At 50.5% G+C, this 26,060-nt stretch overlaps 1 protein-coding gene across 1 annotated transcript; it reads right to left on the bottom strand.

The window, feature by feature from the left end:
• Positions 1 to 786: 786 nt before the first annotated feature.
• LOC149335321 (putative glutamate receptor) lies at positions 787 to 26,060 on the bottom strand. The gene is made up of 7 exons (XM_089552006.1): positions 25,975 to 26,060; positions 24,257 to 24,347; positions 22,229 to 22,390; positions 19,459 to 19,612; positions 10,139 to 10,356; positions 2,897 to 3,183; positions 787 to 2,185 (listed from the first exon to the last, which is right to left on the bottom strand). Exons 1-7 carry the CDS (start codon positions 26,058 to 26,060, stop codon positions 1,876 to 1,878), a joined length of 1,308 nt encoding a protein of 435 aa, XP_089408132.1. The 3' UTR covers positions 787 to 1,875.

The raw sequence follows: 26,060 nt of genomic DNA, 5'->3' as shown, positions 1-26,060 counted from the left end.
CCAGGCGGGTAGCGTATCGTTGTATGCTAAGGTCGGCACTTCTGAGTATGGTCTCCCATTCCTCTGCATTATTGATTCTGCCATATCCTGGGGCACTGGGGCATCTCCATAGTATGTGTTCGAGTGTAGCGGTATGCCCGCAGAACTCGCACACCTCCGCATCCTCCCTCGTGTCACCTCCTGTCCAGCTCCTCCAGAGCGGGGATGCGAAGTTTCTAGCTTGGAGTCTTCTCCAGTCATAGGCCTCAGCCGAGCTAAGCGATCTATCCGGAGGAGGATAGATCCTTTTGTTCTTTTTCTGAATGTCTGTGATGCTGTTAAAGGTATTGGTTTCCTCTTTAGTGCTGAATTCGTATGAGGTGTCCACGGCTCCCTTATCTTGTTTCTTGTCACCTGTTCCCTTTCAAAGCGACAGCGTTAAAGGCGTAGTTACGCAGAAAATCCGGTGTCGGCGTTGTGAGCGAAAAATTACGAGCATTACTCTGGCAGGTGGTCCCCAGAGAGCAACCTGGGAGGCAGGTTGGCCACCTAGACCACGTGACCTTGCTGCGTCATCACAACCTTCCCACCGTGGCAGGTTTCAATTAAATTAATTCAATAATTCATTGGTCGCTCGGCAAAAGCAACCTGGGCCGCACAAGGCTCGTCGTTGGGAGCACTTCCCATCGCAGGGCAATTACGCATCGCTTAACCGCTATACCACTGCGCCAGGAGGGGTATGAGGACTCCCAGAGATCTACGAATGTAAAGTAGACGATAACCTTTTGTATATATGGGAAATAACTGATTGCGCTATCGCGCCGTACCCTTTAGGGAGAGCTTAAGTGGCTCCTCCAATTTTTATTGTCTTGTCATTTGTCCTGCGTATATGCACCAACTTGCCCAGTGAGTACCAACTTGCCCATTTTTCAACCTTAATTAGCATCCCAAACTACTGCACAGTAGAGGTTTGCTAAAACATAATTCGCCAGGTATCTCCATCCTCCCACTCAACGCTAAAAATGTGGCTTGAATAAAATATTGTGTCGCTGTCCTTCAAGGCTGAGTTTTGCTTCAATATTGACCGGTACAGCTATGTACGGTTCCTGCAAGAACTCCTACACAATTTTGGACAGCTGAAGTACTCACCTTTTCATGATAAAAAGACAAGGGTGTGCATCGCCGATGAATACCAATTTTAGAAAAAAATGGAGAAGGATATATGACAGCCTAGCTCAATGTCTGCATAGATACACGCGCTCATTTCCTAGCTGTGCAGTGCAATATCGCGTCATGTTTCGTAAACGTCAGATGACGTCATTGTGTCGGACATTGCAATGATTTGCTAACGGCGTCGCTTTCTAAATAAACACATCTCTGTAAGTCTATGTTAACATTTTGCACCTCGTAACAGCAGAGCTTGCTTAAACAAAATTTTACTTAGTGCGACTGAGAGGGGCGCCAGGCTAAGGGCATCATGTGAGCATGGCTCACAGTGTCAGATGGGATTTCTTCGGGCTCCACAACCACCTCTCAGAATAACATTTAGTAGTAGTAGTGCAAAATGCAGCAGGGGTTAGAACGAAGCCTGAACCGTTAGCCGACGTTTCAGCGGCAGTACTTCCCTTTGCCCGGACGAAGACAGGCCCTCTTTCCGAAACACTAGCGTATTGGTCTAAGGCATAGTTTTACCCTTTGGTTCATTTTGTGCTGTGAAGTAGTCCACTTCTCCCTATGTACCATAGTAGTAGTAATAATCGCACGTCACTACGATAGAAAACGTATTTTGTGCGCCAAAGAAGCATTAAACATCCCTATCCTAAGTTACCCTAAGGGCTACCGCTATCCCCATTACTACTAATGTGTGGTCTTCGTCAACCAAAAAACACCGGCAATTCACATTCCGCTGCGCAACCGGGAAAGCTTGCCGGCACGCCACCTGTAGCGACATCTGGAGGCGGCGGCGGCGGCCAGTTTCTTGGACATCTCGTCCGTGCGGGGAGTGCATAGCTCGGCGAAGAAGACGAGAGCCGAAATGCCAGCACAGGCGAGCCACAGCACGAAGACGCCGAAGACGTCGGCGAAGCCAAGCGTGGAGGCCTGCTCGGGGCCCGAGGAAGAGGACGAGCCGCCGCAGCGGCTCACGTCACCCGTGGCGCGGGTCCACCAGTAGTTGACCAGGCCGGCCTCCACCAGTCGCCGGATGCTGCGAGCAGGTGTTGCCGCGGGCTGAAGGGTTGTGTTATGTTTTACGGCGCATCACTTACTGAGTTCTTTATGCACCAAACTAAGGAATAAAAACTTTTTTTTTAGTTCATCATCATCACCCCAGCTACGCCCACTGCAGGACAAAGGCCTCTTCCATGTCTCTCCAATTAACCGCCTCCTTTGCCAGCTGCGGCCACCGTACCCCCGCAAACGTCTTAATCTCATGCGCCCACTTAACTTTCTGGCGCCCCCTGCTACGCTTGCCATCTCTTGGAACCCACTCCGTTACCCTTAAGGACCAGCGGTTATCTTGCCTTCTCATTGCATATGCCCTGCCCAAGCCCATTTCTTCCTTTTGATTTCTACCAGGATGTCATTAACCTGCGTTTGTTCCCTCACCCACCCTGCGCTTCCGGTCTCTTAACGTTACACCTATAATTTTTCATTTCATAGCTCGCTGCGTTGTCCTTAACTTGAGCTGAACCCTTTTTGTTAGCCTCCAGGTTTCTGCCCCATAGGTGAGTACCAGCAAGAAACAGCTGCTGCATACTTTTGTCCATACCTTTTGTAGTTACCTTTTGTAGTTACAGTTATTATAGCGAGACGCATTTGGCCTAGAAAGATGCAAAGAGCCAACAGCTCAAGGAGTCTTGCTAATTAAGCTGAAGGTGACCTCTAGGAACTACGCTCCCCCGCGTGGAGGACGTACACCTTATTGATGTCCCTGAAGAGCATCGGGTCGATGTCCTTGCGGGCGAAGCTGTTGAGCGGGTGGGAGACCAGACCCTCGCGGGCCAGGTAGAACTCGGCCCCCTTGAACGACTGGCACACGGACGACACGCGGAAGACGAGGGAGGTGCCGTCGCTGATCACTGCTGCGCGACCCTGCACCACTCGCTGAAGGAGGGGCTGCCCGTAGAGCACGGACGCAGGCACTGCCGTGCTCCGGTCGCGCACCACACGGCCGATGTGGCGGAGCTCGGGATTCGTCGAGTGCTGCGGTACAAGAGCGGCCGCTATAGTTGGAACAGCAGCTGGGGAATAAGCCGCTGAGGCCACCGGTCATAATGTGCCAAACACAGTGGGGAACCATAGTTGTAGTTTAGGACGCACTGCAAAACCGCTTACTAGACGAGGACTACAGGGAACACGGACGAAAAAAAAATGGCTGAGGCTTAGCTAAGGTTAAGCCTAGTCAGATGCGAAGCATATTGATGGCTAGGCTTGGTAAAGTTCCTCGCTTTGTTCTTCAGTTGTTGTAGAACGTTGTCGCCGAGCCGCATATTGAGCACGCCGCTTAGCCAGACGTTCATCCCGCTCTTCACCGGTCTCTGTGGCACGCTGAAGCTTTCGCTTCTCGTTCAAATCAGCCCTGCTTCTAGGCGGCATCCCAACACCTGGCCGCCTCGTAAGTGCCCGGAGAGCGAGGCAAGCTCAGCTTTATACCGCTGCTGTAGCGTCACGTGGTCAGCTGCAGCGCCTCTGATGTGGAGCCTCCACCGCCGCGGCCGACCGCGCGAGCCGGCAGCCCATCTCTCCTCTGCTGTGACGTCATGTTGTCACGTGGTGTCACGTGGTCACGCTAAAGGTCAATGGTAGCTCCACCGCCGCGCTCGACGGGCTGTAGTGTAGCTCTAGTAATATGCTTCGCATAAAATGAGACACTTCTCCCATGTTAAGCTTCTCCCGCGTTTTGTTGCGAAAGCAACACTGCGCCCACCGTTTCGTCTCTTCAGCGTGGCCGCACTTTCGCCGTGGCGGCGACTCCACGAATGACCTTGAGCCGTCGCCTAGCAACCGCAGCAGCTGCCGCCGCCACGCTTCGCCAGATGGCGCCGCCGGCGCTCGCTTCGCCGGATGGCGCCGCCGTCGCCGGCGCTCGCTTCGCCAGCCTATCCACGCCTAACCACAAGCGAATCCTAAGCGTAGCTAGGCAGCCATTGCTTTCACAGCACAAGCAGGTTTAACCAGAGCTAAACCACAGCCATCTTTTTGTAGTTCTTTGTACTGCATGTCAAGAAACACACTCGTCCATGTGAAATGAGGAAAAACGTAAAACATTGACGTTTCGGCATCGCTACGGATGCCTTGTTCACAATGAGAGAGGAACGGATGGGCCTTTGCTTACGAAGCGGTGTCGAAACGTCAGCGTTTTACGTTTCTCTTCATTTCACATTGTAGAGCTAGTGTTTGTTTCTTGGCATGCAGAATTTTTCTCGCCAGACGGGTATCCGTCGAACCCTGAACTAAATTATTTGTACTGTAAGAAATTTTTCAACGTATCCTTTTCAATACTGGTCGTACCAACTAGCCCATACCAAACTTTCGTTGTGAGTTAGTTTCAGATGATAAATGTTAAGGTTTAAATCCCGAGGTCTCGATAATTTGAGGGGAAGCACCAACCTAAAGTTTAAAACGTAACAAAAACTATTCGAAATTGCCAGCGGCACGAAAGAAAAAAAAACATGTTTGTTCATGTGCGATAAGTGGCTTACCATCGAGCGCGAATTCCGGGAGTAGCGCATTGTTTCATGGACACATCTTACTGACGTAATTTTGACTCAGAATATTAGCATAAAATTAAGACAAGCAAAATTCAAGTCATTCCTGTAAGCTTCCGGATGTCACATATTTGGAATTTTAAGATTTGTATCCCTCATACAGACAATAGCTGCACATCAGGTTGATCTGTCGTGGCTTACAGGTAACTGACGGGCACAAATTCGGATGATCACTGTAGACACGACAATGTAAAGAGGAGCAGGAAAATAATTTATTCGAGGCCCGTATTGAAACTTATAGTGAAAAAAACTGCTTGCTCCGCTTATCCTCTTGGTCGTGGGCTGAGTCCGAGTGAAGCCAAGCACTCCAGGAGAAAGCAGGATTACAATCGAACTGTGAAACATTTGAGCTTGGGAGTCAGGTAGCGACAGTTAACGAGAATATTAGCCGTCGAAACATCAAAAGTCTAGCACTTTGTTATGTGGTATATCGGGTTTAGGTTCCAGTGCTGCCCATAGTCTATGAGGGACGCCGTAGTGGAGGACTCCGGATGGATTTCGACCACCTGAGATTCTTTAACATGTACCGACATCGCACAGCACAAAGGCGTTTGGTAGCGAGGGTTACCCTACCCGCAGTCTCGCTGTTTCGTGGGCCTTCTGCGCCACTTGTGCGCATGCGCGAGGAGCCGAGTGACGTCACGGCCGCGCCGCTCGCCTCCGACCAAGAGGAGCAGCCGAGTGACGTCACAGCTGCCGACGCGGTACGCCGACGCCGCTCGCCTCCGACCCAGATATGACGGTGATACGGCGGTGGAAAAAACACGCTGTCATGGCGGCCAAGGAGAGCGAGTCCGACGCCGTGCGGCGTAGGAGACGAGAGAAACTCGAGTCGTCGTAGCCATGACGATAAGCAAAACAACTAGACTGAGGAAGCGCTGAGGAAGGAAAATGCAGAGTTGAAGGCGAAGATAGGGAAAAAAGAGGCAGAATTGAAGAGGCAAGGAACGGAAATTGCGGAGCTGAGGAAAATGATAGCAGAATTAGTAAACAATAAGCCGAGGTCGGTGGCGCCTCCCACGCAAGCGGCAGCGCGAAAATTGCCGGAGGCGAAACCGGAGATAGAAGAAGCAGACGAGAAAATGGATACGGAGGTGGTTAGACCCTCTTCGATAAAGCGAAAGGCGCCCGAGACCGACCCCCTTGTGACGCTGGAGAGGAAGCTAACGAGTAAATTTGGAAGCAACATTGATAGGCTGGAAACGCAGATGCAGGAAGTGAATGTAAGGTTAAACGCTCTAGGGGACATTAAGGGTTCAATGGACAAGATCCTAGCGGCATTAAACGGCCTCACTGAGAGGATGGCGAATACGGAGAGTGTAGTTTTTTCCAACAATGTACAGGAATCAAAGTAAGAAAGAGAACGCCACCATTTGGCAATGGAATTGCCGAGGGCACCGACGGAAGCGAGCGCTATTACAGCACCACGTGCAACATGTAGAAGACAAACCAATTGCTATAGCGCTGCAGGAAACTGGGGGAAATCAGGTAAAACTGGCCGGATACCAAAGTTTCTATAGCGATAGGGGTGAAAAATGCAGGGTGGCCACGCTGGTGAAAAGGAATATAGCAACCCTAGAGCACGAAGTGAGTACGGGGGACATAGAAGCGGTAATGCTAGAAATGATTACGGGACGCAAGAGAGCAAAAAGCATATTTCTGCTTAACATCTACAGCAACCCGAAGCAGAAGAAAATGAAATTCGGAACGATATTTAGAAAAGCCATCAAACTGGCCGGCCAGAGCCCGTTGGTGATCGTGGGGGACTTTAACGCGGCACACCAGGAATGGGGGTACGCGAGGCAAGATCCGAAGGGCAGACATCTCCTTGAGGAGTCCCAAAATCTCGGACTTACCTTGCATACCGACCCATGTGCGCCCACTAGAGTAGGTAGCAGTGTAAGTAGAGACACCGCGCCGGACCTCACCTTCAGTAAAAATGCAGGCAGGGTAGAATGGGCAAACACCAGAGAAAATCTGGGTAGTGACCACTTCATCGTAGCTACGAAGCTGGGAGAAGGAATCAAGCTACGGAAACTCAAACAGGCGAGAATAGTAGAATGGGACAAATTCCGGGAGATTCGCAGAAGCCACAAAGCTAAGGAAATTGGAGACATAGGAGACTGGACAAAACAGCTGAGGGAAGATGCCAGGCACGCGGAAGCAGTAGCTGAAGGGGAAGATGCACCGGAGATAATGGATAGCAAGCTAATGAGCATGTGGAAGGAGAAGGAAAGGCTCGAGAAGAGACTCAAGTCTCAAAAATGGAACCGAAATTTAAGGCGTTCGTTAGCCAGACACACCAAGGAAATGGAAGCGTATGCTATTAAACTAAACGAGCAAAATTGGTACGCCAGGTGCGACGAAATGGAAAGGGGCATGAGCCTAGCAAAGACGTGGAATATATTGCGGCATCTCCTCGACCCGGGAAAATCTAAACAGGCAGCGAGCGCTAACCAAGTGAAAGCGAGACACGCTTTCCAGGGGACGGACAAACAGCTGATGGACAGGCTCAGGGACATTTACATAGGGGACGCGACAGAAGTACGACAGGCAGAAGTACGACAGGCAGAATATAGAGGAGCGTAAAATGAAGATCTAGACGCGGACATTACGGTAGCGGAGATCAGAGCAGCTATCGCTGAGCTAAAAAATCGCTCGGCCCCTGGCCCGGATAAAATATCCAATGTCATGCTCAGGAATCTAGACAACGACTCGATAGATGCAATTGCGCGGTACATGAACAAAGTATGGACGGAAGGTAAATTGCCAGAGGAATGGAAGCAGGCAGAGGTTGTTCTCATCCCCAAGCCGGGAAAAGAACCAAAATTGGAAAACCTAAGACCGATCTCGCTAACGTCTTGCGTGGGGAAACTCATGGAGCACGTAGTGCAAACGAGGTTAACGAGATACATGGAAGATGGAAACCTATGGCCGCACGAGATGGTGGGCTTTAGACCTAAGCTCAGCACGCAGGATGTAATGCTCAGACTCAAACATGACATTGTAGACAAGAAAGGATTAGATGCCAAGGTGATCCTAGGTCTTGACCTCACGAAGGCCTTCGACAACGTCCGACACGAGGCGGTGCTCAGAGGTCTGGAGGAGGTAAACGTGGGCAAGAGAACATACGACTACATCAAGGACTTTCTCCAAGGGAGGAAGGCGGTGATTAAATTCCACGACGCAGAATCCCCCGGCATAAGGCTGGGCAGCAAAGGTACCCCGCAAGGCGCCGTACTGTCCCCGTTCTTATTCAACATAGCGATGAGAGGTCTCCCGGCCATGCTGAACAAGATCCCTGATCTAAAATTCAGCATGTACGCGGACGACATAAACATGTGGATGAATAACGGAAGCGACGCGGAAATTGAGTGGAGTCTTCAAAGGGCAGCAGACGTAGTGGTGAAGTACGCGGCCGAAAGAGGCCTGGCGTGCTCACCGCAGAAGTCGGAGCTCTTCGTGTACAATAGCAACAGCAGGAACAAGAGAGACGTAGAAATTAAAGTGGTGGTGGGAGGCCTGGAGGTGCCCAGGGTCGAGGAAATGAGGATCCTAGGCATGTTTATCAACAAGAAAGGCAACAACACCAATACCATAAAGAAATTAGCCACATATGCAGACCAAGTGGTAGGCATATTCAGGAGGGTAGCGGTAAAAGGGCGAGGACTAAAAGAAAGGAATCTCCTGAGAATGTCGCAGGCGTACGTAATAAGTCGAATCTGCTACGCGACGCCGTACCTAAACATGAACAAGGCAGAAATAGAGAAGGTAGATAGAATATTGAGGAAATGCGCCAAGCGAGCTCTGGGACTTCCGATATCTACGTCGACGGAGCGGCTTGAAAAAATGGGGGTACACAACAGATGGGTTGAGCTGGCAGAGGGGGTGAGGATATCCCAATTAGAACGGCTCGGCCAGTCTGAAACGGGCAGGACAATACTCGAATGGGTAGGAATCCGGCCAGAAAGTAGCACGCACAAGATGGTAAACATCCCGGCAGGAATCAGGGCCAAGATATGCGTCCCACCTATGCCGCGGAACATGCACCCCGTGTATAACAAGGAAAGGCGAGAACATAGGGCTAAGGCCTACGAGAGGAAGATGAAGGAGCGACCGGCAGACCAGGTGGCGTACGTAGACGCGGCGTGCGGACAGCACGGGGCGGCTGTATCCGCTGTGGTCGACGGGGCAGGAGTACCAACGGTAGCGGCTTCGAGCCGCACGAGAGATGCCAATGCGGCGGAAGAGTTGGCGATAGCGCTCGCTTGCGTCGGTACCAAGGCCACGACGATTTTAAGTGACAGCAAAACTGCAGTAAGAAACTTCGCGAAAGGAAGAATCTCGGAAGAGGCCAAACACGTCCTCGAGGCGAGGCCGATAGAACGTAACATAGAGATAATATGGATCCCAGCGCATGAGTCTATTGCAGGAAATGAGGCTGCACACGAGCTTGCCCGAGCTCTCTATCACCGGGCGGCCGCAGAGCAGCCCTCCTGCATAGACATGAAAGATAGCCTAATTTCATACCACGAGATCACGGAACATTATAAGCTGAGCAGGAGGGTCTATCCGCCGCCCGACCGTTCCCTCGCAAAAGAGGAGGCAATTGCGTGGAGAAGATTGCAAGGGGGAATCATATAAGCCCCTTCTGGGTATACATAACAATCTCCAAAGAGGAGAAAGACCAATATTGCATAACGTGCGGGGAGAGGGGCACTCTCGACCATGTCATATGGGAATGTGCTGGAAGCCCGGGCGCCGAGCAAAATATAGGAGAGAGAGAAGCCTGGGAGACCTTGCTGCGGAGCGAGGACCCCGCTAAGCAGCAACAAGCCATCCGCCTGGCGGCTGAGGCCGTGAAAGACAATGTGTCTTCACCAGACCTTAGTTTGCGAGGCTCCTAAGTAGGGCTCCCTTAGGCCTGCGTGCCGGGGGGTCCAAAAAGGAGTCTCATTTCGGTGGAAATAAACGTTTTGATGATGATGATGCCTCCGACCAAGAGGAGCAGCCGAGTGACGTCACAGCTGCCGACGCGGTACGCCGACGCCGCTCGCCTCCGACCCAGATATGACGGTGATACGGCGGTGGAAAAAACACGCTGTCATGGCGGCCAAGGAGAGCGAGTCCGACGCCGTGCGGCGTAGGAGACGAGAGAAACTCGAGTCGTCGTAGCCATGACGATAAGCAAAACAACTAGACGTAACCAGGGATATACCGTACCTCTCGCTAAGTATACCCTGGCATAGCTGAGCTAAACCACTGCCAATTTTTATGCATTTCAGCTCAATCTAGATTCCCCATTTGAGGCCGTTTCGTCTCCACAGGGGCTTCGAGAGTCCCGGCTGATAGTCATACGGAGGGGTATAAACCGTCGACACATCACTTACGGCAACCATGGCGACGTAAGAGGTGCCGAGCCACATGTGGGGCACCGTTTGCGGCTTGCGCACCAGCTGGCGGGCGCTCTCGATCTTCTCCACCTCGGACTTGATCATCAGGCAGGCACGCATGTGGCCGCAGAAGGCGTTCATTAGCACCAGCGCCGCCAGCCACCAGGCGGCGCTCAGTAGCCGCTCGCCGCCCAACTTGGGAGCCTGCGCCGACGCTGGTGGGTGCACAAGGTCACCATCATTTTATTTATTTATTTTTCTTTATTTATTCAAATACCCTAAGGGCCCACTGGGGGCATTACATAGGGGGGGACAAATCAGAGCACAATTTTCCAAGGCAAAAAAGCACTTTAGGTGGTTAATACATCATGCTGAGAAAGAACATAACAACGTAAAAACTGTTAGAAAAAATGCACAAATAACAAAGAAAGAGAACATACTGGTTTGCTAGTAAGTGATATAAAAGCAAATCTGGTTACTGAACGCGCTGGGATTCCAGATATGTTAGCAATTCCGACCGAAATAAAGAAAACTGGGTTATGGTAGCGATACTGGAGGGCAACTCATTCCATTCTTTTATTGACAAGGTTAAAGGCGAATTCTTGTACTTTTCCGTACGAGCGAAGATGGGGTTAACTTTGTAGATATGATCGGTGCGACGTGAAGTATGAGGTGGCGGTAAGATGTGCGACCGAGCAAATGATGTACTGCTGTGAAAGAGAGTGTGAAAAAAAGATAATCTGGCAAATTTTCTGCGCATTGCGAGGGGCGGCATTTTGAGCTCTTGCTTCAAAGATGAAACGCTTTGAAATCTCCAGTACGACGATAAGATGAATCGCGCGGCTTTATTCTGAACGGCTTCAAGTATATTGGAGAGGGTGGTTTGGTAGGGATGCCAAATGATTGACGCATATTCCAGTGAAGGGCGAACAAGAGAATTGAATGCTTGAAGCCTGGTGTCCCTGTCGGCTAGATATAAGCGCCGCTTTAGAAAGCCAAGTTTTCTTTGTGCTTTAGATGTAATATTTTCGATGTGGTCTGTCCATGTTAAGCTAGAATTTAGCAGAATGCCGAGATATTTAACCGATGAAACCGAGTCTACTATGCTGTCATTTATTAGGTAAGTGTTTGGTTGCGATTTTGAAACAGAAGTGAATTTCAAATGTTTAGTCTTTTCTCTATTTATTTGCATCTGCCCTTTGCCGCACCACTCTGTTAGTTTGTTAAGGTCAGATTGTAAAGCTATGACGTCGTTAGGACTAGATATATCTCTGTAAATTACACAGTCGTCGGCAAAAAGGCGAACTGTCGAATTAATATTTAGTGCTATATCATTAATATATTGTCACGACCAGAGGAGCCGTGAAGGTAGACGTCGAGAAGAACCCAAGACTGGGAGCCCTTTTTTTAATTATGGAGCCAGCTTCCACGACACAGAACAGAACAGCGCGCCACGAGAGCCCACTGCCGCTTCGTCGTCGTCTTCGACTAAGCGCGGAGGCCACGCGGCGCGTTAGGCGCGTGGCATTATTCCCCCCCGCGAAAGCAAACATCGTCTCGATGTGGAATGGGGTATGTACAGTGAGGGGAGGAGGAACAAAAAAAAAAAAGACTGGGGGTGAGGTGAATTATACAGTGCGCTCTAGATGACATGCAGGGAGAGTCAAGTTCACACGTGGGGTAAGGGGAAAAGGTACGAAACAGCGTGAACACAGCGCTCAGTCACGCGAAAAGTACGGCTTTAAGCGCACTACATGCACGATTTCAGGCCGTTGACGCTGAGGGCCGGCGACCACAGTTCCATGGGGGACAACTTCGTAGTTGACGCTGTTCAGGCGGCGCAGGACTCTGTACGGGCCAAAATACCTATTTAAAAGCTTTTCGCACAATCCCTTGCGGCGCACTGCATGGTGTCCACACCCACACGTGGTCGCCCGGCTCGTAGTGCACGTCCCTGTGCCGAAGGTTATAGTGTCGGGCATCGGCGGATTGCTGGTCCTTGATGTGCAAGCGGGCCAGCTGACGGGCCTGCTCTGCTCGCTCCACGAAGTGGCCAGCTTCAGGGGGAAGCTCTGCGTCGCCGTACGGAAGCATGGCGTCTAGCATCTTGCGGACCTCCCTGCCATACACGAGACGGAACGGGGTGAACTGGGTGGTTTCCTGCGTCGCGGTATTATATGCGAAGGTGACGTACGGCAAGACCTCATCCCAGGCTTTGTGTTCAACGTCGACGTACATCGAGATCATGTCCGCCAATGTTTTGTTGAGCCGTTCCGTTAGACCATTGGTTTGGGGATGATACGCTGTTGTCGGTCGATGAGCAGTATGGCTAAGCGCTAAGATGTCACGTAGGAGTCGGGCTGTAAACGCCTTGCCTCGGTCAGTAATGACGGCCGATGGGGCGCCGTGTCTAAGCACGATGTCGTGCATAAAGAAGTGGGCAACTTCGGCGGCAGTACCTCGCGCCAGGGCCTTCGTTTCAGCGTAGCGGGTCAAGTAGTCTGTGGCGACTACGATCCACTTGTGGCCGGAATACGAGAGAGGAAATGGCCCCAGAAGGTCCATGCCGACTCTGTCGAATGGTATTTGTGGCGGCTCGATGCACTGAAGCAGTCCAGGAGGCTTGAGCGCGGGTTTTTTTCGCCGCTGGCATTGCCGGCATGTCCGGACATAATGCTTGACACTTGAAGTTAGGTTGGGCCAGTAATAGTTCTGCCGGATTCGGGATAAGGTGCGGGTAACTCCAAGGTGGCCGGAAGTCGGTTCATCATGGCAGGCAAGGAGGACTTCATCCCGCAGATCAGACGGTATGACGAGCAGGTAAGTTGTCGGACTTGAAGTAGAGTTCTTTTTATAAAGCACCCCTCTCCGCAGGCAGAACGACGATAGTCCACGAGCTAGGTTTCGTGGTATCTCAGGGCACCCACCTTCGAGATGTTCGATGAGCAGACGGAGCTCGGCGTCGGCACGCTGTCTGGAAACGAGCTCAGATGTGCTGACCGCTCCAAGGAAGCTATCATCGTCGGTGGTGTCTTGCGGAGGAGGTTCGACGGGAGCGCGTGACAAGGTATCAGCGTCGGTGTGTTTCCGGCCTGACTTGTAGGTGACGGTGAAATCGAATTCCTGCAGGCGTAATGCCCAACGTGCTAGGCGGCCGCAAGGGTCCTTTAAATTTTTCAGCCAGCACAGCGAGTGGTGGTCGGTGACGATACGAAACGGTCTGCCATAGAGGTATGGGCGGAACTTGGCGGCGGCCCAGACTACCGCTAAACATTCTTTTTCCGTGGTAGAGTAGTTCAACTCAGCACGCGACAGCGCGCGGCTGGCGTAGGCAATTACTTTGTCGACACCGTTTTGCCGCTGAACTAGAACGGCGCCAAGACCGACGTTGCTCGCATCCGTGTGCACCTCCGTATCGGCATCTTCGTCGAAATGTGCCAGGATGGGCGGTGATTGGAGTAGGCGTCGTAACTCGTCGAAGGCAGTCTGTTGTTCGTTGCCCCAAGAAAATGACGTGTCATCACGGGTTAGGAGAGTCAGAGGGCTGGCGAGCTGGGCGAAGTTTCTAATGAAGCGGCGATAATAGGAGCACAGGCCCAGAAAATGTCGGACTGCTTTTTTGTGGGAGGGGACCGGAAAGGCAGCAACGGCAGCAAGCTTCTCTGGGTCAGCGCGGATTCCGTCAGCACTAATGACGTACCCGAGGAACTTCAGTTCGGTGAACCCAAAGTGGCATTTTTCTGGTTTGAGGGAGAGGTTGGCGGATCGAACGGCTTTGAGGACAGTCCTGAGGCGGTGCAGATGTTCCGTGAACGTTGCGGAAAAAATGATGACATCGTCAAGATAAACAAGACAGGTCTGCCACTTCAAACCGGTGAGAACGGTGTCCATCATTCTTTGGAACGTGGCAGGAGCACAGCAGAGCCCGAATGGGAGGACGCGAAATTCATACAGCCCGTCCGGTGTAATGAATGCGGTTTTCTCACGGTCCCTCTCATCAACTTCTATCTGCCAATAACCACTTCTGAGGTCGACCGAAGAGAAGTACTTGGCTTGACGAAGTCGGTCGAGGGAGTCGTCGATACGCGGTAGCGGGTACACGTCTTTCTTGGTCACACTGTTCAGCTTCCTGTAGTCGACGCAGAACCGTAGTGTCCCGTCTTTCTTTTTCACGAGGACGACAGGAGACGACCACGGACTGCTTGACGGTTGGATGACGCCGTCTGTGAGCATCTCTTCGACCTGTGTTTGAATAGCATCTCGCTCACGAGGGGACACACGATAGGGCTGCTGATGGATGGGTCGGGCTCCTTCATGCGTGATAATGCGGTGTTTAACGATCGACGTTTGGCGCACTTTGGACGACGACGTGAAACAGGCACCAAACTCCCGCAAGAGGTCCTGGAGTTGCCTCTTTTCAGTGGGTGGAAGGCCAGGATTTATGTCTACGCTGGTGACCGCTTCGGCGTCAGCTTCAGGTGTGTCCTCCGCACAAGCAAAGCATTCGGCCACTTCCTGAACATGGTCGACGTAAGCGATGGCTGTGCCACGGAACAGATGTCGATGTTCATTGCAGAAGTTGGTGACAAGGACCTCTGTACAACCTTCATGAAAGGATCCAAGGCCCCGTGCCACCGCAACCCCCTTAGTGAGTACGAGGGAGACATTAGGCTCGACAACCCGGAGTCCCCTATGTGGCTCGTCGCAGGTAACTCCTACTGCGCTCCGAGGACCCGGCCAAGCAAGCCATCGCCACCGGCCGGGCTGCCAGCGTCATGAGCCTCCGGGACATGAACGTTTGAGTGCAGTGGGGCCGTGCGGGGGCCCAAGGACCGACGTGTCCAAAACTCCCTTGTTATAAATAAAGTTTTCATCATCATCATCATCATCTCGTGAGAATGCTGGCACGTGGTGGCACCGTAACGTTATCGTCGGCGACTCGCAGGGCGGACCGAGAACCCTGGCGCGCTGGTTCTTCTGTGGCCATTGCGGTAGAAAACGTCACCAAGCGGTTCGGGAGGTCTATGATCGCACCGTGCTCGCGAAGAAAGTCGATGCCAAGGATGACATCGCGAGAACATTCGCGGAGAACGAGAAACGTGGCAACGAATGTGCAGCCTCGAACCGTAACCCGGGCCGCACACATGCCGAGTGGTGCGACAAGATGTCCGCCTGCCGTGCGTATGTCGGGACCGTCCCAGGGTGTCTTCACTTTTTTCAGGGCCGTCGCAAGCCGTCCGCTAAGGATAGAGTAATCTGCGCCCGTATCGACCAACGCGCTAACCTCCTTTGTGTCGACGAGAACAGGGATATCCAAAGAGACCCTTCCTTCAGCGCGGCCCGTCGATGGCTGTTGTGGATGACTCAGTCGGTGCGGCGGCGGAAACTGGTCGGCGACTGGGGTTGCGTCGTCGGGTCGATTCAAGCGGCGGGTTGAGGGAAACTCTTCGGCGATGCGGCGTTCGGCGTCGGGGCGATTGGGTACGTGCGGCGGCGGAAGCGGGTCGGCGATTGGGGTTAGGGCATCGCGGCGAGTCGAAAGGCGCGTCGGGGAAAACTGCGCAGCGTTGCGGCATCCGACGTCGGGGCGATTAAGTTGCTGCGGCGGTGGAAGCTTTGCGTCGGAACGGCGTTCGGTGGCCTCGCCTCCAAAGGCCGCCGGAGCTAGTTTTCCCGACGAGGGCTCGAGGAACCACGTTGTCCTGAGGCGAAACGGGACCCAGAGGGCGAAGACCGGCGTGGAGAGGGCGATCGCGACTCGCGGCGCGGAGGAGATGGTGAACTACGCTGGCGGGTGACATACTCGGCGATGTCTTGAGGGCGCTCTCCAGGGCGTGGACGGGGGCTGTCGACAGAAAAACCGCGTAGTCCCATTGCGCGATAGGGGCACCGCCGGTAGAGATGGCCGGCCTCACCACAGTGGTAGCAGAGCGGGCGTTGATCCCGAGTGCGCCAGAGGTCAGTCTTCCGCGGTGCCTGGCGCCGATCCGCCCAGTAAGGAGTAGGCTGAGCAGAGTGCACCGCGACCAATGGTGCGGTGTATGGCAAAGGCCCAGGAGATGGGGCCGCGCGGCGCACGACGTCCGCGTACGTGACTGGCTGGACCGGAGTCGGGTACGGCGCGGGATCGTATGGAGTCGGTTGCGGCGCCGGCACAACTGCAGCGTCTGGTGCTCTGAGGGCCTGCCGGACTTCCTCGCGGATGACGCTGGTGACGGAATCGACGCGAGGGGCAAAGGTTCCTTGAAGGTGCTGCAGCTCCTCGCGGACCACTGAACGGATGAGTTCGCGAAGGGAGTCCGGATTCGTCCTGGGATCATGGTCGAATCGGTCCAACGTTGACAGTGTCGACGACGGACGCAGTTGCCGGGCGTACTGTTGCGATCTCTGCTGCAGCAATTTCTCCATGTGGACGGCCTCGGCCAGAAACTCCGCGACGGTGTTGGGCGGGTTCCGCACGAGGCCGGAAAAGAGCTGGTCTTTCACGCCGCGCATGAGGTGCCGCAGCTTTTTTTCTTCAGGCATGGCCGGATCGGCGCGATGGCAAAGACGCGTCACATCCTCGACGTACATGGCAACACCCTCATTGGGAAGCTGAATTCTAGAGGACAGGGTACGCTCCGCGCTCTCCCGGCGGTCGCTGTTGGCGTACGTACTCAGGAGCTGACGTCGAAAGTCCTGCCACGTCGAGAAAGTAGCCTCACGGTTTTCGAACCAGGTACGTGCAGAGTCCTCAAGGCTAAAGTACACGTTACGCAGCTTTGTAGCGGCGTCCCAGCAGTTGAAGGTCGCAACCCGTTCGTAGTGCGCCAACCAATCTTCTGCATCTTTAAACAGGTCACCGTGAAAGGGCTTAGGCGTTCGTGGGGTCTGAAGAGTGAGATAGGTAGGGCTGGCTGCAGGAACAGTCGGAGGCAGGGCGGGTATTGGCGTCGCCATGAGCGTAGGGGTAGTCGAGGGCTCACCGACAAAAGGGAGGGCCTCGGGGGACAAGCCTCGGATCCTCCGGCTGGCACGATGGACAGGGGTGGTCACAAGAGGCGGGCGTGTCGAGTCGTCCTCAGGAGTAGGGAGCATCGGCCGCACCTCCACCAGTGTCACGACCAGAGGAGCCGTGAAGGTAGACGTCGAGAAGAACCCAAGACTGGGAGCCCTTTTTTTAATTATGGAGCCAGCTTCCACGACACAGAACAGAACAGCGCGCCACGAGAGCCCACTGCCGCTTCGTCGTCGTCTTCGACTAAGCGCGGAGGCCACACGGCGCGTTAGGCGCGTGGCAATATATTAAAAATAAAAGCGGTCCTATTACTGAGCCTTGAGGGACGCCAGACTTGACAAGGGCTAGGCTGTAAATATTATCATTTAATTTAACCGCTTGAGAACGATTTGTTAGAAATTGTTCAAGCCATCGAGTTGTATTGCCGTCGAGTTCGATGCTGCGTATTTTCAGTGTTAGTCGTTTATGAGGTACACGGTCAAAGGCTTTTGAAAAATCAATAAAAATACCATCTACATAATGAGAAAGGTGCAATAAATTATGAAGGTCCGTTACCAACTCGAAAAGCTGTGTTTGGCATGAAAGCTTTGGGCGAAAACCATGCTGGTTGTTTGCAAGCAAATTATTTCGATTAAGATGGGCCATAATGTAAGTGTATAAAATATGTTCGAGAAGTTTGCAACTAACAGATGTTAGCGAGATAGGTCGGTAGTTACTGAAGACAGTGTTATCACCAGATTTAAGTATTGGCAGAACATGAGCTCAACCAATTAACAGGGCTATTCTAGGCACTATAGCAGGGCAAAGGCCTCTCCCATGGCTCTCTAAAAAACCCTGTCCTTCGCCACCTACGGTCACCGTATCCCCGCAAACTTCTTAATGCACGAGGTCACATTTCGTAACGATTATTTTCCTATTCTTTTGTTGCGAAGGCAACACTACGCCAGCCAGCTCGGCTCGTCGCGTGGTCGAACTTCAGCCGTATGCCGTGGCCCACGAACGACCTTGAGCCGCCGTTGCCTAGCAACGCCGCAGCCGCGCTCCAAGAGATGGCGCCATCGTCGCCGCTCGCTACACGCTCGCTAAACCATAAGTGCTCCGCTGGGGTAGAGGGAGAGGAGGTGTCGCCTCGCGGGGGGTATACATATATGCGCTTCACCTCAGTGGATTCTAGTCGCTATGGAGAGAGTGAAAGAGAGGCAATAACGAAAGAACAAAGCGAGGAAGAGACAACGCGCTCAATTGCTTTCGCAATTCAACTTGGGTTAACCAGAGCTAAACGACAGCCAATTTTCTTTTCTGACCTTTTCCCTTTGGTGCTTACAACTTGTGATCAAGACAGTTCAGCAAAAAAAATGACAGCTGCCGCCAGCTCTATCCTATAGCCCAGTCAAAAATAACAGAAAAGTGAGTATTATAGCAAAGTGGAAGTTTGGGCCAGTTGGTAAGTCATGATTTTGGAGGGGGCTAGCGCAAGAAAATACGCAAGTGGAAGGAACGCAGGACGAGCACTAACTTGCGACTGAAAGAATTGGAAGTGAAATTACGTGCTCGAGGAATCAAACGCGCAAATTTAGCTATTCACTGATCTGAGGAGGCGGCTAGATAAGAAGTTAAACTGAACTAAGATAACTTGAGGGCAAAAAGAAAGCAAAGGGGCAGAGAATGACTGGAAGCTCCTGCCACCCCCACCCCCTCCTTTTTTTTTTCAAACAGCAACAGCGAGGAGATTAGACAGCATTTAGTAACATCGATTCATTGAGGCAACATGCTGCCTCTTTCAAATCAGCCACAACAAACAACCTGCCTAAGCACTGTTCAATTTGCCATTGCCATCCACTTTTAGGGAAAACTAAAGTTCTTGGCCGCTGTAAAGGGAAGCTTGCAAGGGAGCTACTTGAGGCGTCGTTCACTGATAAGTTGGGATAGATAACTGACACACTGATAAGGGCGTCAGTAACAGCTCGGTTGTTTTTCCACAAAAAGAATCAGTGTTACTGAATGCTGACTAATCTCTACGGTGTTGCTGTTTGAAAAAAAAGGGGGGGGGGGGGGGGGGGGGTGCTTCTGTTTTCTCATGTACCTTTCATAGTTTAGTTGTTTTTTTATTTTTGGCCTCGTGTTATCTTAGTTCAGTGTACCTTGTTATCTAGCCACCTCCTCAAATCAGTGAATAACTGGGCATGCGCGTTTGATTCCACGAGCACGTAATTTCGCTTCCAATTCTTTCAGTTCCAAGTTAGCGCTCGTCGTGTGTTCATCCCACGTCGGTGTTTTCTCGCGCTAGCCCCCTCCGGAATCGTCTCGGAGGCTGAGTCACCTTCGAAGAAGAGGTTCTCCAGGTACTGCCAGATGGCGTCGCTGACGAAGCCCAGGAAGGAGTACCTTCGCCCCATTCTCGCAGCGTGCATCGAATTAAACAGGGCGGTGATCAGTGATACGATCACCAGGGCCACGCCGAGGAACATCCACACCTGTGGCAACATCGCAAGCAAGAACAATACTGGCTCTCTTACTGCTTATGCTCCAGTGCTTATTTTTTGAGTCTGTGCTGCGCGTTGTTTGGTCACATGCCTAATGTAGACCTTTCCCGTACGGCAAAGGTGTGGTGGGACTGATATGAACTGACTAATACATTACTGCGAAGCATTGTTTTATTTGTTCTTTGGTTATGCTCTTAGTTGTTCGCCGCTCGCGGCCTTATCACTTTTTCAAGCACGAATTCTCATCCTTTTGCTCAGAGAATGGCCTTCTCGTGAAAAAAAATCCCATACCTCTGCATACCTGGCAATCGTTGCAAAACGCTCTCAGTACTCCCCCTTGGATCTGGTGCGGAGACTTGAGATAGGATTGAATTGCTCCGCTAAGTCGAAACGCTAATTGCCAGATTACAGACGGGCGGCATACAGCGCATTCGTTTCATCAGGCAAAAGGGTAAATTTCTCATTTGTCTAAGGGGTCATCATAAGCCGGAAGAAGCGGTGTCATGGCTCTTGGTTATTTCAGAGCTAATTTGAGCAGCTAGTTTTCACTCATACCACTGTTCAGCAAGATCTCGGCATATGCTGACAGAAATGATTTGATGCCTTGCCGCCCCATGCCTTTCCCGTGTGAATTTGTCTTTGTCTTCAATCGTCTTTGTCTTGGCCGTGCAACTACAATGCATCGTCCAGCTGTAAGTTAGCCGCATCTAATTTTTTTTCTAATTCCTTCAAAGGCTTTTTTTCCACTTTTGGCAACTTATCTAGCCTTTAGTACTTGCTACTTAAGGAACAGCTTAATTATCTTTCTTCCTCCTTTCACACGTAATCTCTGTTTTCGTCTTTGTTCTCTTCTTTGCTTTTTTTTTTGTTCCTCCTACACAGCAGATAATCGTCTTCCTCGTCCCCAGCCATTATACTAGTGCTGTTCTTATCACCACGTGCGGAACTGGTATAATACCGCACTTAGGTACTGCCGTAAAGTGTGCAGGACTTTTCTTTTATCCCCACTTTAATTAAGAGGAGTGCTTAGTTAATAAGGGCACGTAATATTATAAAGACATAAAATTGTGTCATACCAATCAACTGCGCGGAATACACTTTTTGCCGCTGAATTTACAGAACCCCAAAGTGTGGCAATATTAGCCATAACTGTACGATCTGGATAAAGTGATACGCAAGTTAATGCCTCTCTCAAAACGCAGGCTTTTCGGGTCGCAGAGGTCGTCACACAGAATGACAAACGCCTATTTTGTTACCTCATATGTTATATATATATATATATATATATATATATATATATATATATATATATATATATATATATATATATATATATATATATTAAGCAAATAGGGGAAGGGGTTGGTTCAACAGCGCAAACACACACAGACCAAGAAGGAGACAAGACACACACTGCGCCGTTCAGCGCTGTGTGTGTCTTGTCTCCTTCTTGGTCTGTGTGTGTTTGCGCTGTTGAACCATCACTATGAATCGACACCAACTAGCCCAATCTGCAGTTCTTCTAAAGGGAAGGGGAATGAGGGGCTCGTTATAAATATGAAAGAAGCCAACAGCCACAGAAACAAAGGGGCACAGGGGATTTTTTTTTATTTATTTATTTTGTGGTGTTGATCAATTTAGAACATTACTGAATATGTTATCGCTTAAAGCTAATTGATTAGAAAAGCAGAAGAAAAAACAACCACATGCCGCCGGTGGGATCCGAACCCACGACTTCCGAACCCACCAAGAGCACCGGATGCGTAATACGGAGGTCGTGGGTTCGGATCCCACCGGCGGCATGTGGTTGTTTTTTCTTCTGCTTTTCTAATCAATTAGCTTTAAGCGATAACATATTCAGTAATGTTCTAAATTGATCAACACCACAAAATAAATAAATCAATTAAAAAAATCCCCTGTGCCCCTTTGTTTCTGTGGCTGTTGGCTTCTTTCATATATATATATATATATATATATATATATATATATATATATATATATGCCGCATCAAGCTATTTTGAGACGAAATATCTGTACCCGTCGAATTTCTGTAGGTAGACACGACTCTACCTCAACGCACGTTTAAAAAGAAGTTTAAGTTACGGCATATGCTTGGCTGCTAGACAGTGCCCAGTGGGATGTTAAATATGAAAGACCTACTTTCTAACCTGTCACAGCTTCTGAAGATAAGAAATATGAAGCGTATCTTATATGATACGATATGCGGTAAAGAGTTAAAGTAGGGAACTAAAATACAGCTCAGCACTCACGTGAGAACAAAGAACCCAACGCCGGCATTCGCTTGGGGTCATCTCGGCTAACAGAACGCAGCCGAAACATCACAAACGACGCAGCATTACGTCAGCCTTACAAGCCCTAAGCACGCGGCGGTAGCTGAAGCGCGATCCGTGAAGCCTGCAAAGGAAGAGTCCCAATGGGCATTGGAACTCCCTTCGACGTCCCATAGATGTCCTAAACGTCTACAAGACGTCCAAGAAACGTTCAATGCCTATCGGGAGGGGGGGGGGGGGGTGCAATGCACGAAGCTCCTGGCAACAGAAGCCAGTTTCACAGAAGTAGCAAGGACGGTTGCCTGCACCCGCTCACCATCCAGTCGAAGGCCAGAACGTATCCAAACACACTGCTCTCCTGCGCCGTTGTGCGGCCCGCCAGGATGCGTAGCTCTTCCAGGTAGAAGACGGCCGAAGGCTGGGCGATTTCCAGCCGCTCGGTGGCAGGGAAGAACGGGCCCATGGCCAAGTCGCTCTCCTGCGCCACATGCGATGATTTGGTGCGCGGGTACCGAAAACGTTTACATGCCTCCGGACATCAAAAACAGACCACAATAACGGATTTTGTTACCAGGACGACCACAAATGCAGCGCGGAATAGAGCGTGTGGTGTGCTACTGCCTAGAGCGCTGGCGCAGGCACCAATTTTGACGTCATGGTATTCGTTGCCAATCACGAACGGCAATCAGAGCAGACAGATTGGGCGTGGCTGAGGTCACAAATTTTCCGGTAAACATATCGTTTTACGCGTACTTCTCCAATAGTTTGTATATTGTGTGCGTGTTCAGGAGGAAAATAACTCTCTCAGGAGGCAATTTGGACTTAACTTTTTAGAAGCTTTTCAGCTTCCCTTTAAGGTTCACTTTTGAACCTTAAGATGAACCTTATGAAACGAGAGCTTCAGTTGAATAAGGTTATCTAGATGAACCTAATAGCGGAGGTCAAATACGGGCTGTAGCTGCTAAAGTACAAACCACGACTGTCAGATGTCCAAACACTTTTGGGAGGATCCGGCAAGACTATATGTTGTCACGATAATAATTCAGCGTTGAACGGTCTGCACCAAAGTGTTTTGTAGATGCTCTTGTTTGCAAGACGAGTGTGCGAAACGTGCACACGAAGCGCACTATACATAGAAAAAGCGAAGCTAGTTCTAAAGCGGGTGAGAGGCATGGAGGGCACTCGAATACTATCGCATCCAGTGCCGTCCAGTTGCTTGATGGGGTAATTTCTGAACATCACATGCAACAGGGGATCAACCACTAATTAACCGCGTCCTCGTTAAAATCGGTCGAGGCCACTGGCTGGAGCACCTCCGTTGAGTGACGTACGCCGATTCGTTCTCGACTTGCATCTGACTGCAGTGCCGCGAAGCTTTGCGCTTCGTTTCTTTGTCACTTCGTTTGCGGCGCGAGATGCAACCAGAGGCTTATCTCGAATGACCGTAGCCACACGAAACTACTTTCGCATTGCTCGAGATTGCTGTATCTGCTTTTAGAGCCTTATCTCGAAGCTTCTTAGCAAGATTTATATTGAGAGTGGTCGGGAGCGTCGGGGATTCAGTTCTTCTATGACTGCCGAACACGTTTGTTGCTATCGCCGCCGAGTTATTCAGTTGTTTGTGGGCGCTAGTCAGCCCCATGAAGAGTTCCTTTTTGAAGCCTTTCCGCTGTCTACCTGCCAACCGGACTTCTGTCACCACTATGTGACAATAGTTATGTAAATTAGGCGGTTGTCTGGGGAGCTGTAGTGTAACGGTACAAGCACTCTGCTGAATCGAAGATTGTACGAACAGAGTTGCGCGGCCTGCGATGTTCCCACTCAAGCTCAGTCGTATACTCGGGTTTCATACTCGTCCTCAACCTTCGTCCGTGCGAAGTTATGAAACCCAACGGAGTTGGCACGTGTGGTCTGATACTAGCCTCTGTTAAAGTAAATCCATCCGATGGCTTTGCTCTCCATCTGGGCAATCTTTGCCGGTGCCGTTTTCAGCCGGCACCTACACTTGGTTCTGAAAAGCTTGCTTACGTTGAATCAGGGATGTCCTGCTAACTCTTTTACTCCGTGGTTTTCATTTCTTTTTTTTTTATTTGCAGTGTAGCTAAGCCTCACTATATGGGGAGGGGGCTTAATTCCTCTTAGCCACGCTCATAAAGTGGGCCAAGGAGAGCTGCGCTTTATTTGTTACGTGCATTACTTTGTATTACTTGCATTGCTTTGTATTACTTTGTATTACTTGCATTTGTATTACTTTGCATTACTTTTTCATTAGAAAAACGTAAATGTGCCATGATCGAAGAAGAGCGCTGGGGAGCTGCATTTGAATGCAAGAAGTGGGACTCACGTTGCGGTGCAGCATACCCATGGACCCCGTCCAGGAGCCGTTAGCCTGCGGGCTTCCTGTCGTCACTTCCCGAGGCACCCCGATAGTGTAACTGAAAAATTGCCGGTCACATGTTCGGCTTTAAATCCCGACTGACATTGCAGCTGGAAAACGTCAAGAACGAGACGTGGACCCGGGCAAGACATGCAATTTGCAGAGTGAACCTCTATCAAAATGGCAGCTTGGATACCAACAGGCAATAGGGGAAGTTGGGGGTGGCATTGGTGCGTTGTGGTAATTGCGTTGCGCGTGGTGCGTTGTGGTGCGTTGTGATTACTGTTCGAAATATAGAAGGACACACTCAGTTTCGGCGATGTTAAAGTCTTACGGTCTTGAATTATTGGAAGATCGGTGCAAGAAGCAGAGGGTAAAAACGTTATTTCAAATAATTCACGGCGAACTAAAAATTAATAAAGATTTGTATTTAAAACCTCCAGGCAGACTGAGCTCCCGCTTAAATCATAGTGAAGCTATTCAACCGTACTTTTCCCGAACCAATGCCTTTCGTTGTTCGTTCTTCCCAGAGTCAATAGAGCTGTGGAATAAGCTGCCTGCAGAAATTGTTCGCAGTTCTGATACTGCATTATTTACAAATGCAATCAAGGTTCTTTACTAAAACTGTGCCATGTGGATATTGTAAAGTGTTTTTCTTTTCTCTTTTTTTCTCCTTTTCCTTTTTTTCTGTTTGTGTGCGTGCGGCAGCTGGTTGAACATTTGAATACATGTCTTACAGTCTGTATATCGTACCTTGTGTTGTATCCGTAGGACACTGTAGTGCATGTGCATATTTCTTTCTGTATCTGGCTGTATCTTGTATGAACGTATATGTAACATCCCTCCCTGTTATGACCCTCAACTGAGGGTTGACAGTATTTCTAAATAAATAAATAAAGTGAAGGGTGAGCATGTATGGTGGTAGCTATGGAGTTTTGGAATGCGGATAGATATGGTGGAGGCTGCTAGAGTTGGACAGCGAGAGTGCACATCGCCAAGAAAGACGCCTTTTCCGTCCAGCGTGCAGAAATCTGACGAGAATGAGGATTATGCCTATAGTTATATTCTTGGGGCTCTGTTTCTTCTGGTTAGTCGATGAAATCTGCTGCGTTGTTCCGCGTTTTCGTCTCGATAATAACTTACAAAATTTTTGAATTCTTGAACATTGAACATTCAATACTACAATGTGAAGAAAGTGCAATGAGCCCCATATCAGACAAATGATTACGGATAGGCTTTTCATTTCCTGTTTAATTTGTTTATACCTACAAGCGCATGTGGGTTCCAAACAGCGGGACCGCTTTTCAAGATTGGGATGATCGGTGTTCTGCGTGTACAGTCTAACCTCGTTATAACGAAGCGGCTTATAACGAAATAATGAATATAACGAAGGAATGATGATTCCCCTTAGAAGCTCGGTCAACACGGCCTATAAAAAAACTGCGGCTATAACGAAGTAATCACCGGGCCCGTTCAACTTCGTTATAGCGATACATATGTAGTAACGATATCTAGTGTTGCAACGCGTCAAGTGCGGGGATGGTATACGAGTCTTTGGAGAGTTTTATTAGCCGGTTAAGGTATGGTAGAGCGTCGGAAACCGCCCTCGGCGTAATCGAGTATGCAGTAGCAGTTTCAAGCCAAGGGTGACCAGGGCCGAATGCAAACTGAAGAGTGTGGCTCACTTGAAACGCAAGACCTGCACCAGAGAGTTGAAGATGTTTCCCAGGGGTCCGGAGAGGATGTACTCGCCGTCCGGGCCAAGAAACAT

Source organism: Amblyomma mixtum, chromosome 7, assembly GCF_055824585.1.
Source record: "Amblyomma mixtum isolate Tamu chromosome 7, ASM5582458v1, whole genome shotgun sequence".
Taxonomy (NCBI): domain Eukaryota; kingdom Metazoa; phylum Arthropoda; class Arachnida; order Ixodida; family Ixodidae; genus Amblyomma; species Amblyomma mixtum.
Note: the sequence above shows the minus strand (reverse complement) of the source record. Positions and strands in the feature narration are given on the sequence as shown.